Raw genomic sequence first — 18195 nt, forward strand, 5'->3', positions numbered from 1 at the left:
AAATGCAAATCTTTATTCAAAAGTATCTAAAAAGGCATGTGGGGAGCCGAAGGCCGGAGGCCGTTGGCTAAATCATTCCTGATCTCCCAGCGGAGGGCGGAGCGCTTCTTCTCTGTCGGCACCACGTAGGCGTTGGGCACGAAGACCCTCCGAGGTTTAGGCTGCAACAGACACAAAGAAGTGTTGCTATCAGATGAACCGCATGTGACTTGTTTACTAGAGGTTTTTACAGCTGGGCAGGTTTCTGTGATGTTGTCCCACATTTTCACAAAACTTTCAACACCCAGAAACGTCATGTGACAACAGTCAACTAAAATGTCTTCTCAGTGATTCAAGATTTTTATTGTCACTCCGTAGTACAAGTATCACGTGTGAAATTCTTGTGCTGTGGACTCCGTTTACAACATAAATATAACGGGGCATATGAGTGCAAAAACAACAAGAGACACAACAAGCAATAAGGCAGTAGAGTGATAAGACAAGTCAGAGACAGTGGCATATTCACTGCACATAGGTGCACATGGCATGTGCATACTTTAGACGTACTTAAACATAAAAAAAAAAAAAAAAAAGTGGCATTTTCACTGCACATAGGTGTGGTGTGGTCAAGAGGTTCAGCCAGTTTAGGACACCACTTGGGATTTAATTCTCACAAGCCATTTTTTGCAAGTCCAAGTCTCAAGTCTTTGAGCTAGCGTCCAAGTCAAGTCTCAAAGTTCTCAAAGTCAAAATAGGCCAGGAACGAGTCCCAGATAACTAGAAAACCTCCCCAACGAATTGGTCCCCTGGAACCCGAGTCTCCCCATATGCACAACCGAGGCCATGTCCGTCAGCCACAGCTGAAAAGAAGGTGGAGAGGAGGACTTCCATTCCTTCAGAATTAGTTTCTTGGCAACAGTCATCCCCTGTGTCAAAGACTGCTGCACGGCCGTTGGGGAGGAGCAAAGAGGACTCCGAGCAGCCGAAGATGGCGAGTTCCGCCACCGGTTGAAGGGTTATTTTGTAGGCCTTAGAGTACCAGTCAAATATTTTGGCCCAGAATCCGGACGGTGAAGGGCAAAGCTAAAAAGCATGAGACAGTGACACCCGACACCTATCACATAGTGGCGAGACAGAAGGACATATCTTGTATAACCTATGCTTGGAATAATGAAGACGGTGAACAACTTTAAATTGGATCAGCTGGTGTCCGCTATTAACCGAGCAGAGCTGGACCACAGACAGACTCCTGTCCCATATGATTTCAGATAGATCAACACCAAGTTCCTCCTGCCACGCCTCTCTGATCCTCTCAGTGGGGGCCTTAATGCAATCGTCGAACAAACACACACACCTAGAAATAAGATGCCTGGAGTTGGGAGGGCTCAACAAAACTTCAGAAAAAGCATGTTCATTTGGGAGAACTTCAAAATCGTGAATCTTGGATCGGACATAAGTCTCAAGTCTTTGCTTTCTGGAGGATGGAGTTCAAGTCAAGTCTCAAGTCTGAGCTAGAGTCCAAGTCAAGTCTCAAGTCTTTTAGCAATAGTCCGGTCTGCTTAGAACACTGCATAGTTAAAACTAAGGAATTCAAAGCATGTACTATATTATCCTCACTCCTTTATCTATTAGCATACAGTATCTGCATTGATTAGTTGAACTTATTATTATTAGTAGACCTTTCCTTAATGATAATACACACAAAAATAAAGCTTGTTCACAAGTCTCAAATCTCAAGTCATAAGTCACTGACTACGTTTACATTCACACAATATTCCACTATTATTCGGAAAATGACAATATTCTGAATTTGATAAGGGTCATGTAAACAGCATATTCCAGTAGCATTTTCCGAATTTGGCCGTTTTCCAAATTTAGCATTTTCAGATTAAGACATCTGGGTTATTCCAGTATTATTTAGGTTTTAGGAGGATTCGTTGATCATGTATACAGCGCATTCAGAATATGCGTCTCAATCAGGGTTTTTAACTGCAGTTTGCGACGCATGTCGCAGCTGTTTGTGGTCAGCTGATGTGTGCTAGAAAGCACTAGAGGCGATATAATAATATAATCCATCATCTCTGGCATGCGAAAAGAAAAGCCGACATTTCCGATCGGGTGGAGATGAGAAACATCGATTTAAAGAGAGAGATATTTAAAGAGTGTGGTGACCACGGAAGTCCAAAATGCTTGCGAGCCTGCGAGGTAATAATGTAGGCTACTAGCCTACTTTTTATGGAAGACTTGGATGTGCAAATATCGCAACGCCAAACTTTCCAGCAGCAAAGCTCCTGAAATGGACCAAGTGATGCTGGTAAGAATAGCGCTGCTCTGTTTATTCTCAACAGAAAAACTCCTACCTACCTGTATCTCTCTCTCTCCCCTCCTCCCTCACGTGTCGGGGAGGGCGAGCTACAGCTGCATGTAAACAGGAATATTAGTGGATTATTCATTTACGGTCGTCGGAATATTGTCATTTTCCGAATATGGGCAAAAACCGGAATATTGTGTGCATGTAAACGTAGTCACTGTGTGTACTCAAGTCCAAGTCCCCATCTCTGGATTTAGGCTGAACATCCTGCCTTGTGCAGCTTGAAGTACAATACGTAGGTCAATACTTACTGCTGGAGGTTGGTATGCCAGCCGTTCCTGAGAAAGAAAGCAGAATACATTGTGAAGCAACAACAGAATAACAAGTCGCCATGTTCAACATGAGTTAGAATCGAGAGGCGTCCTTAAAACCAAAACTGGTTTACATTTCTTTTGAAACAATAAATGCAATAGTAGAATAAGTGACAATTGCTAGATGGCCAAGATTTCCCACAACAACCAAAGACACATTTGACAAAAAGTAAGCTTAGCTTAGCTAAACTTGTGCAAAGAACACATGGAGGTTTTGGAAACGAGCGCACCTTACATCGTGGGATGGGCTTAAAGGGGCGGTTCTCAAAGTGGGGGTCCGGGGACCCCCAGGGGTCCTTGAGGGGGTTCCAGGGGGTCCCCAGCAAAAAGAGGCATCATTTATTTTGACTATAATTCCATCCATAAGCAACGCAATGACAGAATGTATCACTATTTTGGTCATGGGTTTCATACTTTATCTGTAATAAAACTTCTAAAAGCAGAAACTGTATCAAATCCAAGGTCTAATAATTTGTGTCAGTTTAGGGGTCCTTTACGTGGAAATGTTTGAGAACCACTGGCTTAAAGGACTCAATATAATGTCCAAATCTAAGTATAACACAAAACACAACGTTGAAACAAAGTTTTTGCGTACCCTGATCTCTCTGTGCAGGGCTCTCCTGTCCCTTTCTCCTGGAGGCTTAAACACATCCCACAGTTGTTTATAGTGGAAATACCTGTAAATACAAGAACCACGTTATACAAACTCTGCATTAACACAATGAAAACCAGTGTTTTCTCCTACCATTCTACAGGCCTGGCAGGCCCGCCAGGCAAGGAAAAAGATTGCTTTTTTTTTTAAAGATATTTTTTCTGCTCTCCCCAAAATTTCAATAAACCTTTATGGCATATTATTACAATACAACAATACTGGTGTTGACAGTAATAGAAGATGCCAAATCATTCAAAAACAATAAGCATTTTGCTTTTAGGAGCATTGTGCCAGCGTGCGGCGCTGTTCCAAAACGTGTCGATGTGTGTCGTTGCCTGGGAAACGCACATCCCATAATACAACTGTTCGCCACGCATCCCACAATAGTACGATGATACTTGGGGATGCCGTTGCGAACGTAGATGCGAACAGGTCAGCTCAAAGTTTAGCGTTGCCAGCGAGGGCCCCCGCCGTTGCGGGCGCGGGTACGTTTTCGAAATCCCTCCAGGCCTGAACATTTTTCTAGGGGTAACACTGAAAACCATGGACATTTTCTTTGCCGTTTTTATCTACTGTATACCATTCTTTAAGGTTTGTTACTCACTTGGCCACCGGGTCGCTCTTCTTTAAGGTTTGTTGACGCGCTGGGCGGATGACTGAAACAACAATGGATTAGTGGATTATGAAATATGAACCGGTTTGTTAATTATCACCATGAAAACATCAATATGCAAAATGCTGTTTACTTACAGGACTTGGGTCTGGGCCTGAGGTCACTGTCACTTCGCGACCGAGCCTGTCGACGAAATGACATGACACAATACTTTAATTCATGCAAGTGGTTTGGTTTGGTACTGCAGGTGGGCTGCCAGGAGCAAAAAATAAAAAGATTTGCTGACGTTTTTGGACGAATGCAAACTACCAAAATGGACCGCACTTGACTAGAAAGCTTGGATAATACACTAAATCAATGTTTTTATGTTATACATCCTGGAATTTGTCACGAATGGCGTTAGCATACTCCATCCACACGCATACATGAAAGGGTTAGCGTTTGAGCCAACGCATTGTAACATTAACATTACTAATGTGATTTGGGTGATGTACCCCCCAAGCCTGCGAGCTTTCAAACCATGTCAGGTTCATTTGAATGCAATCTGCTAAAAGCGAAAGAAAATCGCAGTGCGTTGTTTGGAGAGTGGTAGGAAGGGAAATGCGTGTGCAGTTTCTTTTCAAACTCACCTGCCAAATCCCACTTCAACCCCTGTGCGCGCAAATATTTCTGATGAGTAAGGGGGAATTTTTATTTAGCAATCTTGCTTTTGGGTATTTTGCCAAACTTTTGTGCGTGGATGGATTGTTAATTTGCCCAAGTTCACATGCTCTGTTAATGAAATAAACTTATATAAGGAAATACTTCATCTTAGTTGTGCGTGCTGATCAGAGTTGTGTTTAAAGGGGTGGGAGCGGAAGATTTTCAGATTTCAAAGTGGGCCATGACATTCTTAAAGCAGGACTAAACCCAAAAACACTTTTTTTTCAGCTTTTAACCTACCGTATATATGCCTTTTGGGGTGGTAAGCAATATATATGCCTTTTGGGGTGGTAACCAATATATATGCCTTTTGGGGTGGTAACCAATATATATGCCTTTTGGGGTGGTAACCAATATATATATGCCTTTTGGGGTGGTAACCAATATATATATGCCTTTTGGGGTGGTAACCAATATATATGCCTTTTGGGGTGGTAACCAATATATATGCCTTTTGGGGTGGTAACCAATATATATGCCTTTTGGGGTGGTAACCAATATATACGCCTTTTGGGGTGGTAACCAATATATATATGCCTTTTGGGGTGGTAACCAATATATATATGCCTTTTGGGGTGGTAACCAATATATATGCCTTTTGGGGTGGTAACCAATATATATGCCTTTTGGGGTGGTAACCAATATATATGCCTTTTGGGGTGGTAACCAATATATATATGCCTTTTGGGGTGGTAACCAATATATATATGCCTTTTGGGGTGGTAACCAATATATATGCCTTTTGGGGTGGTAACCAATATATATGCCTTTTGGGGTGGTAACCAATATATATGCCTTTTGGGGTGGTAACCAATATATATGCCTTTTGGGGTGGTAACCAATATATATGCCTTTTGGGGTGGTAACCAATATATATATGCCTTTTGGGGTGGTAACCAATATATATATGCCTTTTGGGGTGGTAACCAATATATATGCCTTTTGGGGTGGTAACCAATATATATGCCTTTTGGGGTGGTAACCAATATATATGCCTTTTGGGGTGGTAACCAATATATATGCCTTTTGGGGTGGTAACCAATATATATGCCTTTTGGGGTGGTAACCAATATATATGCCTTTTGGGGTGGTAACCAATATATATATGCCTTTTGGGGTGGTAACCAATATATATGCCTTTTGGGGTGGTAACCAATATATATGCCTTTTGGGGTGGTAACCAATATATATGCCTTTTGGGGTGGTAACCAATATATATGCCTTTTGGGGTGGTAACCAATATATATGCCTTTTGGGGTGGTAACCAATATATATGCCTTTTGGGGTGGTAACCAATATATATGCCTTTTGGGGTGGTAACCAATATATATATGCCTTTTGGGGTGGTAACCAATATATATATGCCTTTTGGGGTGGTAACCAATATATATGCCTTTTGGGGTGGTAACCAATATATATGCCTTTTGGGGTGGTAACCAATATATATGCCTTTTGGGGTGGTAACCAATATATATGCCTTTTGGGGTGGTAACCAATATATATGCCTTTTGGGGTGGTAACCAATATATATGCCTTTTGGGGTGGTAACCAATATATATATGCCTTTTGGGGTGGTAACCAATATATATGCCTTTTGGGGTGGTAACCAATATATATGCCTTTTGGGGTGGTAACCAATATATATGCCTTTTGGGGTGGTAACCAATATATATGCCTTTTGGGGTGGTAACCAATATATATGCCTTTTGGGGTGGTAACCAATATATATATGCCTTTTGGGGTGGTAACCAATATATATGCCTTTTGGGGTGGTGTGTGAAGAATTCTGGTAAATAAAAAAAAATTGAGAACAAACTGATAATATTCCACAAGCTTTATCATTTTCAACAGCATAAGTGCCCTCTATGGGTTCACACTAGAGCCGACCGATACTGGATTTTTGAGGCCGACGCCGACGCCGATATTAGGGAGTAAAGAAATTCCGATATCGATATATCGGCCGATATTCTTATATTATAAACTGTATACACATTATTACACAATTATTTTTGCAATGATCCCTCAAATATCAAACACTTGACAAAGACATGACATGACTTGACATGACTTGTGTGATATGTAATGTAGGCAGGCTACTTTATAGTTTAACAATAAACGTTATTGTCCAAACATCAATGCAACGAAACAGTAAACTTCACTGGGAATTTGATAATGATAAATAACTAGAAATAGAAAAACACAAATAGAACAAATATAAAATATAACTTGAGTTAAGAAAAAGAGATCAAAGATCAGATATACACAACATGCTGTCCATAACTTCAAAAATACAAAGAAAAAAAGATATCTTGCAATATCGGCCGATACCGATATATCGGTTGGGCTCTAGCTCAAACCTGCTTTTTTGCAAAAGTGTTATGTCCTACTGGTGAAGCTTCCTCTGTCAGGTGAAAAGAAGCGGCTGGCTAACTGCCCATGTCTCGGAGGAAGCATGGAGCCAGTTTCGGCTCTTCCCAGATTGGCAGAGGGTGGAGCAGCAACCAGGATAAATAAAAATTAGCACTAACGGGGGATTAAAAAAATAAAATAAAAATGTTGCCCTCCAAAATGGTACAACCTGACGTCACGGTGTACTCGCCCCTTTCCCACGTTAGTTCACGCCAGAGCCATAATAGGAGAGTTGCAACATCTCCATTCGCTCCAATGGACGCATTTTTAGCGCAAGCCCTTTAACAGCACAATGCATCATGGGTAATCGCCTACTGTGGCGAATGTTAGCGGCTATTTAGCTATGTTACATGGCAGTAAAACTCCACTGAATGACCAAATTGATATAACCTTTAACCATTTCGAGTAACACTGTTTCCATACGGACCACCAGTGTTAGTTTGTTGTTTATAACGTGGCTATATTTATAACATTCTCTATCTCTGATACACATTTTGATTTACGTGGGGAGGGGGGTGTAATTACTATCATTACCCATGGGAATGCATTTATCCATTGTTGAATAAAACTGTTATTTAACTTGTAATCAAGTATTCATTAATTAGCATATTGCAGACAGTGTGGTGCTGATGGCTCAGTGCTGTGAGAAGGCACTATTTGGCCTGTGTATTGTTTGCGGTGGGCCATGAACATCTTTGAGATGTTCAAGTGGGCCATGCTCTAGAGACATTGAAACTGTTGGTGTCAGGTGTCTCTCCCTTCTCAGCCCACAGGAATGGATCAAAAACACCAGCAACATAGATTAGAACATAATATGTCTAACTAAAAGTACCTTTTGCATGGTAACACAAAACACTGGAAGGGGAAAAGAAAGAAAGAAAGAAAGAAAAAACAAAACGTCGACGGAGACTACAATACCCACCATGCCTCTGATGTAGGACTCGAAGGCACTTAAAGAGACTCCCTCATTCTCGGAGCTGTGGTCGTCAGTCTGGCTGGTGAGCTCTTCGTTCTCCGTCTCCGAGTCGTGTCGGGCGGACATGGATACCTGGAGCCCGGCCAGTCGCTCCTCCAGACCGCTCACTGCATCTGCCACAGACACACGCTTACATCATCATCATGACAGACCACACGCTTACATCATCATATATGACAGACCACACGCTTACATCATCATATATGACAGACCACACGCTTACATCATCATATATGACAGACCACACGCTTACATCATCATATATGACAGACCACACACTTACATCATCATATATGACAGACCACACACTTACATCATCATATATGACAGACCACACGCTTACATCATCATATATGACAGACCACACGCTTACATCATCATATATGACAGACCACACACTTACATCATCATATATGACAGACCACACACTTACATCATCATATATGACAGACCACACGCTTACATCATCATATATGACAGACCACACGCTTACATCATCATATATAACAGACCACACGCTTACATCATCATATATAACAGACCACACGCTTACATCATCATATATGACAGACCACACGCTTACATCATCATATATGACAGACCACACACTTACATCATCATATATGACAGACCACACGCTTACATCATCATATATGACAGACCACACGCTTACATCATCATATATGACAGACCACACACTTACATCATCATATATAACAGACCACACACTTACATCATCATATATGACAGACCACACGCTTACATCATCATATATAACAGACCACACGCTTACATCATCATATATGACAGACCACACGCTTACATCATCATATATGACAGACCACACACTTACATCATCATATATAACAGACCACACACTTACATCATCATATATGACAGACCACACGCTTACATCATCATATATGACAGACCACACGCTTACATCATCATATATGACAGACCACACACTTACATCATCATATATGACAGACCACACACTTACATCATCATATATGACAGACCACACGCTTACATCATCATATATGACAGACCACACGCTTACATCATCATATATGACAGACCACACACTTACATCATCATATATGACAGACCACACACTTACATCATCATATATGACAGACCACACGCTTACATCATCATATATGACAGACCACACGCTTACATCATCATATATAACAGACCACACGCTTACATCATCATATATGACAGACCACACGCTTACATCATCATATATGACAGACCACACGCTTACATCATCATATATAACAGACCACACGCTTACATCATCATATATGACAGACCACACGCTTACATCATCATATATAACAGACCACACGCTTACATCATCATATATGACAGACCACACGCTTACATCATCATTTATGACAGACCACACGCTTACATCATCATATATAACAGACCACACGCTTACATCATCATATAGATAGATAGATAGATAGATAGATACTTTATTGATCCTTTGCAGGAAATTCATGTGTCACGTAATGCAGCTACATTCAACATGTCAGGACAAAAACAGGAAAAACATGAGGACATCGAAAACATGCAGCAGGGCACACAAAAAGTACTATCAAGCACTAAGAAAAAGGTGCAGCAAATAATAATGTCAATAACACTAAAGTGCAAATTCTTGCATAAAGTGACTTACAGTATCTAGATAAAGAACAGGCACCACTGGCCAACAAGATAAAAAATATAATATAAACAACATCCACACACAACCACTCACAAGCACACACACGCGCGCACACACACAGCAAAAAACATACAGTAAAAATAATAATAATAATATAATAATATATATATATATATACATATATATATATACACCCCAGTACATTGCACAGTTATCTAAAGTGCAGGGAAGTGCATATATGCACAGCATATAAAGACATTATTTAATGTGTTGATTAAACAACCTAATAGCAGCTAACAGGAAGGACTTTCTGTAACGTTCAGTCCTGCACTTGGGTGGGATCAGCCTACGGCTGAAGGTGCTCAGCTGAACCACCTCCAGGGCATGGAGTGGGTGAGCTGGATTGTTCATGATGGAGTGGAGTTTAGAGAGCATTCTCCGCTCTGCCACCTGCTGGATTTGCTCCAGCTCAGTCCCAGAGGTGGAGCTCGCCTTCCGGATGAGTTTATTGACTCTGTTCTTGTCCGCGGAGCGAGCACCCTCCCCCCAGCACACCACCCCAAAGAACAGAGCACTGGCCACCACCGACTGGTAGAAAGAACACAGTAGGGGCCTGCAGATGTTAAAAGATCTCAACCTTCTTAAAAAATACAGACGGCTTTGACCTTTCTTATACAGCGCCTCCATGTGGGCAGACCAGCCCAGCTTGTTGTCCAGCTGGACTACAAGATACTTGTAGTTGGAGACAAGCTCCACCTCTGACCCCTGGATGTTCACAGGTACTGGTTTGGGCCTCTTCCGCCCAAAGTCCACCACCATCTCTTTGGTCTTTGAGGTGTTGAGCTGTAGATGGTTTTCTTTACACCAGACCACAAAGTCATCAATTGTGGCCCTGTACTCCCCCTCCCGCCCCCCCTCAATACATCCAACAACTGCCGAGTCGTCTGAGAATTTCTGGAGAAAACAACTGTCTGAGTTGTAACGAAAATCAGATGTATAAAGAGTAAAAAAGAAAGGGGAAAAAACAGTTCCTTGTGGAGCCCCCGTGCTGCTCATTATTTTCTCAGAGACACAGTTTTGGAGGCGCACATACTGCGGTCTACAGGTAAGGTAGTCCTTGATCCAAGAAGTAAGTGCTGGCTCCACCTGCATCCTGACAGACCACACGCTTACATCATATATGACAGACCACACGCTTACATCATCATATATGACAGACCACACGCTTACATCATCATATATGACAGACCACACGCTTACATCATCATATATAACAGACCACACGCTTACATCATCATATATAACAGACCACACGCTTACATCATCATATATAACAGACCACACGCTTACATCATCATATATAACAGACCACACGCTTACATCATATATGACAGACCACACGCTTACATCATCATATATAACAGACCACACGCTTACATCATATATAACAGACCACACGCTTACATCATCATATATAACAGACCACACGCTTACATCATATATAACAGACCACACGCTTACATCATCATATATAACAGACCACACGCTTACATCATCATATATAACAGACCACACGCTTACATCATATATGACAGACCACACGCTTACATCATCATATATAACAGACCACACGCTTACATCATATATGACAGACCACACGCTTACATCATCATATATAACAGACCACACACTTACATCATCATATATAACAGACCACACACTTACATCATCATATATAACAGACCACACGCTTACATCATCATATATAACAGACCACACGCTTACATCATCATATATGACAGACCACACACTTACATCATCATATATGACAGACCACACACTTACATCATCATATATGACAGACCACACGCTTACATCATCATATATGACAGACCACACGCTTACATCATCATATATGACAGACCACACGCTTACATCATCATATATAACAGACCACACGCTTACATCATCATATATGACAGACCACACACTTACATCATCATATATAACAGACCACACGCTTACATCATCATATATAACAGACCACACGCTTACATCATATATGACAGACCACACGCTTACATCATATATGACAGACCACACGCTTATATCATATATGACAGACCACACGCTTACATCATATATGACAGACCACACGCTTACATCATATATGACAGACCACACGCTTACATCATATATGACAGACCACACACTTACATCATCATATATGACAGACCACACACTTACATCATCATATATGACAGACCACACGCTTACATCATATATGACAGACCACACGCTTATATCATATATGACAGACCACACGCTTACATCATATATGACAGACCACACGCTTACATCATATATGACAGACCACACGCTTACATCATATATGACAGACCACACACTTACATCATCATATATGACAGACCACACACTTACATCATCATATATGACAGACCACACGCTTACATCATCATATATGACAGACCACACACTTACATCATCATATATGACAGACCACACGCTTACATCATCATATATAACAGACCACACGCTTACATCATCATATATGACAGACCACACGCTTACATCATCATATATGACAGACCACACGCTTACATCATATATGACAGACCACACGCTTACATCATATATGACAGACCACACGCTTACATCATATATGACAGACCACACACTTACATCATCATATATGACAGACCACACACTTACATCATCATATATGACAGACCACACGCTTACATCATCATATATGACAGACCACACACTTACATCATCATATATGACAGACCACACGCTTACATCATCATATATAACAGACCACACGCTTACATCATCATATATGACAGACCACACGCTTACATCATCATATATGACAGACCACACGCTTACATCATCATATATGACAGACCACACGCTTACATCATCATATATGACAGACCACACGCTTACATCATCATATATAACAGACCACACGCTTACATCATCATATATGACAGACCACACGCTTACATCATCATATATAACAGACCACACGCTTACATCATCATATATGACAGACCACACGCTTACATCATCATATATGACAGACCACACGCTTACATCATCATATATGACAGACCACACGCTTACATCATCATATATGACAGACCACACGCTTACATCATCATATATGACAGACCACACGCTTACATCATCATATATGACAGACCACACGCTTACATCATCATATATGACAGACCACACGCTTACATCATCATATATGACAGACCACACGCTTACATCATCATATATGACAGACCACACGCTTACATCATCATATATAACAGACCACACACTTACATCATCATATATGACAGACCACACGCTTACATCATCATATATGACAGACCACACGCTTACATCATCATATATAACAGACCACACGCTTACATCATATATGACAGACCACACGCTTACATCATATATGACAGACCACACGCTTACATCATCATATATGACAGACCACACGCTTACATCATCATATATGACAGACCACACGCTTACATCATCATATATAACAGACCACACGCTTACATCATCATATATGACAGACCACACGCTTACATCATCATATATGACAGACCACACGCTTACATCATCATATATAACAGACCACACGCTTACATCATCATATATGACAGACCACACGCTTACATCATCATATATAACAGACCACACGCTTACATCATCATATATAACAGACCACACGCTTACATCATCATATATATAACAGACCACACGCTTACATCATATATGAAAGACCACACGCTTACATCATATATGACAGACCACACGCTTACATCATATATGACAGACCACACGCTTACATCATATATGACAGACCACACGCTTACATCATCATATATGACAGACCACACGCTTACATCATCATATATGACAGACCACACGCTTACATCACCATATATGACAGACCACACGCTTACATCATATATGACAGACCACACGCTTACATCATCATATATGACAGACCACACGCTTACATCATCATATATGACAGACCACACACTTACATCATCATATATGACAGACCACACGCTTACATCATATATGACAGACCACACGCTTACATCATCATATATGACAGACCACACGCTTACATCATCATATATGACAGACCACACGCTTACATCATCATATATGACAGACCACACGCTTACATCATCATATATGACAGACCACACGCTTACATCATCATATATGACAGACCACACGCTTACATCATCATATATGACAGACCACACGCTTACATCATCATATATGACAGACCACACGCTTACATCATCATATATAACAGACCACACGCTTACATCATCATATATGACAGACCACACGCTTACATCATATATGACAGACCACACGCTTACATCATATATGACAGACCACACACTTACATCATCATATATGACAGACCACACGCTTACATCATCATATATAACAGACCACACACTTACATCATCATATATGACAGACCACACACTTACATCATCATATATAACAGACCACACACTTACATCATCATATATGACAGACCACACACTTACATCATCATATATGACAGACCACACGCTTACATCATCATATATGACAGACCACACGCTTACATCATCATATGACAGACCACACGCTTACATCATCATATATGACAGACCACACGCTTACATCATCATATATGACAGACCACACGCTTACATCATCATATATAACAGACCACACGCTTACATCATCATATATAACAGACCACACGCTTACATCATCATATATGACAGACCACACGCTTACATCATCATATATAACAGACCACACACTTACATCATCATATATGACAGACCACACGCTTACATCATCATATATAACAGACCACACGCTTACATCATCATATATGACAGACCACACGCTTACATCATCATATATGACAGACCACACGCTTACATCATCATATATGACAGACCACACGCTTACATCATCATATATGACAGACCACACGCTTACATCATCATATATAACAGACCACACGCTTACATCATCATATATGACAGACCACACGCTTACATCATCATATATAACAGACCACACGCTTACATCATCATATATGACAGACCACACGCTTACATCATCATATATGACAGACCACACGCTTACATCATCATATATGACAGACCACACGCTTACATCATCATATATGACAGACCACACGCTTACATCATCATATATGACAGACCACACGCTTACATCATCATATATGACAGACCACACGCTTACATCATCATATATGACAGACCACACGCTTACATCATCATATATGACAGACCACACGCTTACATCATCATATATGACAGACCACACGCTTACATCATCATATATAACAGACCACACACTTACATCATCATATATGACAGACCACACGCTTACATCATCATATATGACAGACCACACGCTTACATCATCATATATAACAGACCACACGCTTACATCATATATGACAGACCACACGCTTACATCATATATGACAGACCACACGCTTACATCATCATATATGACAGACCACACGCTTACATCATCATATATGACAGACCACACGCTTACATCATCATATATAACAGACCACACGCTTACATCATCATATATGACAGACCACACGCTTACATCATCATATATGACAGACCACACGCTTACATCATCATATATGACAGACCACACGCTTACATCATCATATATGACAGACCACACGCTTACATCATCATATATGACAGACCACACGCTTACATCATCATATATGACAGACCACACGCTTACATCATCATATATGACAGACCACACGCTTACATCATCATATATGACAGACCACACGCTTACATCATCATATATAACAGACCACACGCTTACATCATCATATATGACAGACCACACGCTTACATCATATATGACAGACCACACGCTTACATCATATATGACAGACCACACACTTACATCATCATATATGACAGACCACACGCTTACATCATCATATATGACAGACCACACGCTTACATCATCATATGACAGACCACACGCTTACATCATCATATATGACAGACCACACGCTTACATCATCATATATGACAGACCACACGCTAGGGATGCAGCGGTTTCCGGTTTGAAGGTATACCGCGGTTTGAAAAAGCCACGGTATCAAAACCACTAAATTTTGCCGTCATACCTTCTCCACGGTATCAGCTGTTTCCCTGAGAGAAAGTGCCCAGGTCCCTTGCAGAGACAGAGTGCAGTTACGCGGCCCCTCCCCCCTGCTGCATGTGTGTGTAGAGCAATCAGTAGCTGGCAGGCCGCAGCTGCGTCATCATCATCAACGAGTCATCATTGTTGTGTGAGTGGCGTGCCGCATGACAATGGCTGCCAGAGAGGTGAAGAACCCCCCAAACTTTTTCCCCAGTCAAAAAAGGACAAAATCGGTAGTGTGGGACTATTTTGGTTATCAGAAAAACGGATGGCCAGGGCTTACAGGAGGAAGGACAGCCAACATGCAAGACATGCAGGCGAAGAGTGGCTGCACTAGGAGGCAATAGCCTACCTCAAACATGATAGCCCATCAACACCAGTCGTCCTCATTTGCAAAATTCAAGGTACTTAACGTTGTCTTGCTTCATCATGCATCACATCGGACATAACGCTAAACCATTTCCACCGGCAGGTTTGAGGAGTAGCTAACATTAACGTAAGATAAACACTCATGACTCATCATAGGCTATCGTTAACTTGGCTAATTAGCATCAGCTGACTAACGTTAACGTAACGTTACTTCTTGACTGAGTGATCACGTCTTGTGTAGGCCAGGCTGGCCAGCGCCTCGTTATCAAAAACATATTGCACTGAAGAGAGAGAAGTAACGTTCAATAATGTAGAAACTAAGACTCCTCCAGCCTGCCAGTGAATTGAGGCACAAACAGTGTGTGTGTGTGAGAGAGAGAGGGGGAAAAGACAAGCGCTCAGCACAGGGGCAGAGGCTAATGTGTGAGACAGAGGGAGAGGGGGGTGTGTGAGTGGGGGTGTGCGCCATCAACGTGAAACAATCATTTGTGTCCAGTGCAGTTAGTGTCCATCCGATTTTTACAAAAGATAAGCATCTATTTGATATTATGTGTTTTAGTTTTACATAAAATTAGATTAAATAAATCGTCATTTATGATAAGTAAGAATAGTACTGTACTGTTATATATCCAAGCACACACACATTCGCAACAGTTAACTGTCATTACAGATGTAGGTTACATTAACATTTTTTTTTTCTTTTTTTAGGCTAGCAGTAGTACTGGCACCAGCGGAGGGGTATCCACATCAACAGCTGCAGAGACCAGCCAACAATTCAACATGCATTTGCCTATGCACCCAAATCCAAACATGCCAAATAATTAAATGATGCTGTGGCATACTTAATTGCCAAAGATATTTTTGTCATCATGGTCCCCATTCAACTATCATTTTGTTCATGGTAAAAAAAAAAAAAAAAAATTTGTGCCATATTTGACAAGAATACATAAAGGTCCGCGATACCGTGATACCGTGAAACCGTGGTAATTTTCTCCAAGGTTATCATACCGTCAAAAAATCATACCGCTGCATCTCTACCACACGCTTACATCATCATATATGACAGACCACATGCTTACATCATCATTATGACAGACCACACGCTTACATCACCATATATGACAGACCACACGCTTACATCATCATATATGACAGACCACACGCTTACATCATCATATATGACAGACCACACCCTTACATCATCATATATGACAGACCACACGCTTACATCATCATATATGACAGACCACACGCTTACATCATCATATATGACAGACCACACGCTTACATCATCATATATGACAGACCACACGCTTACATCATCATATATGACAGACCACATGCTTACATCATCATATATGACAGACCACACACTTACATCATCATATATAACAGACCACACGCTTATATCATCATATATAACAGACCACACGCTTATATCATCATATATGTGCTACAGACAGACCACACCCTTCCATCATCATATATGACAGACCACACGCTTACATCATCATATATGACAGACCACACGCTTACATCATCATATATGACAGACCACACGCTTACATCATCATATATAACAGACCACACGCTTATATCATCATATATGTGCTACAGACAGACCACACGCTTACATCATCATATATGACAGACCACACCCTTCCATCATCATATATGACAGACCACACGCTTACATCATCATATATGACAGACCACACGCTTACATCATCATATATGACAGACCACACACTTACATCATCATATATGACTGACCACACACTTACATCATCATATATGACAGACCACACGCTTACATCATCATATATGACAGACCACAC

At 40.9% G+C, this 18195-nt stretch overlaps 1 protein-coding gene across 1 annotated transcript in view; it reads right to left on the reverse strand.

The window, feature by feature from the left end:
* Positions 1-26: 26 nt before the first annotated feature.
* Positions 27-18195, reverse strand: part of LOC310775866 (uncharacterized protein) — a gene marked incomplete at its 3' end in the record, with an annotated part of 48985 nt that continues 30816 nt past the window's right edge. The window contains exons 8-13 of the mRNA XM_083635993.1: positions 7960-8126; positions 4064-4109; positions 3918-3969; positions 3257-3338; positions 2602-2628; positions 27-161 (exon numbers count right to left, since the gene is read on the reverse strand). Coding sequence (XP_083492119.1) covers positions 27-161; positions 2602-2628; positions 3257-3338; positions 3918-3969; positions 4064-4109; positions 7960-8126 — 509 coding nt within the window. The remainder of the gene's footprint in view (positions 162-2601; positions 2629-3256; positions 3339-3917; positions 3970-4063; positions 4110-7959; positions 8127-18195) is intronic.

This window comes from Poromitra crassiceps (genome assembly GCF_964638095.1).
Source record: "Poromitra crassiceps genome assembly, chromosome: 4".
In the NCBI taxonomy this organism is placed as follows: Eukaryota; Metazoa; Chordata; class Actinopteri; order Beryciformes; family Melamphaidae; genus Poromitra; species Poromitra crassiceps.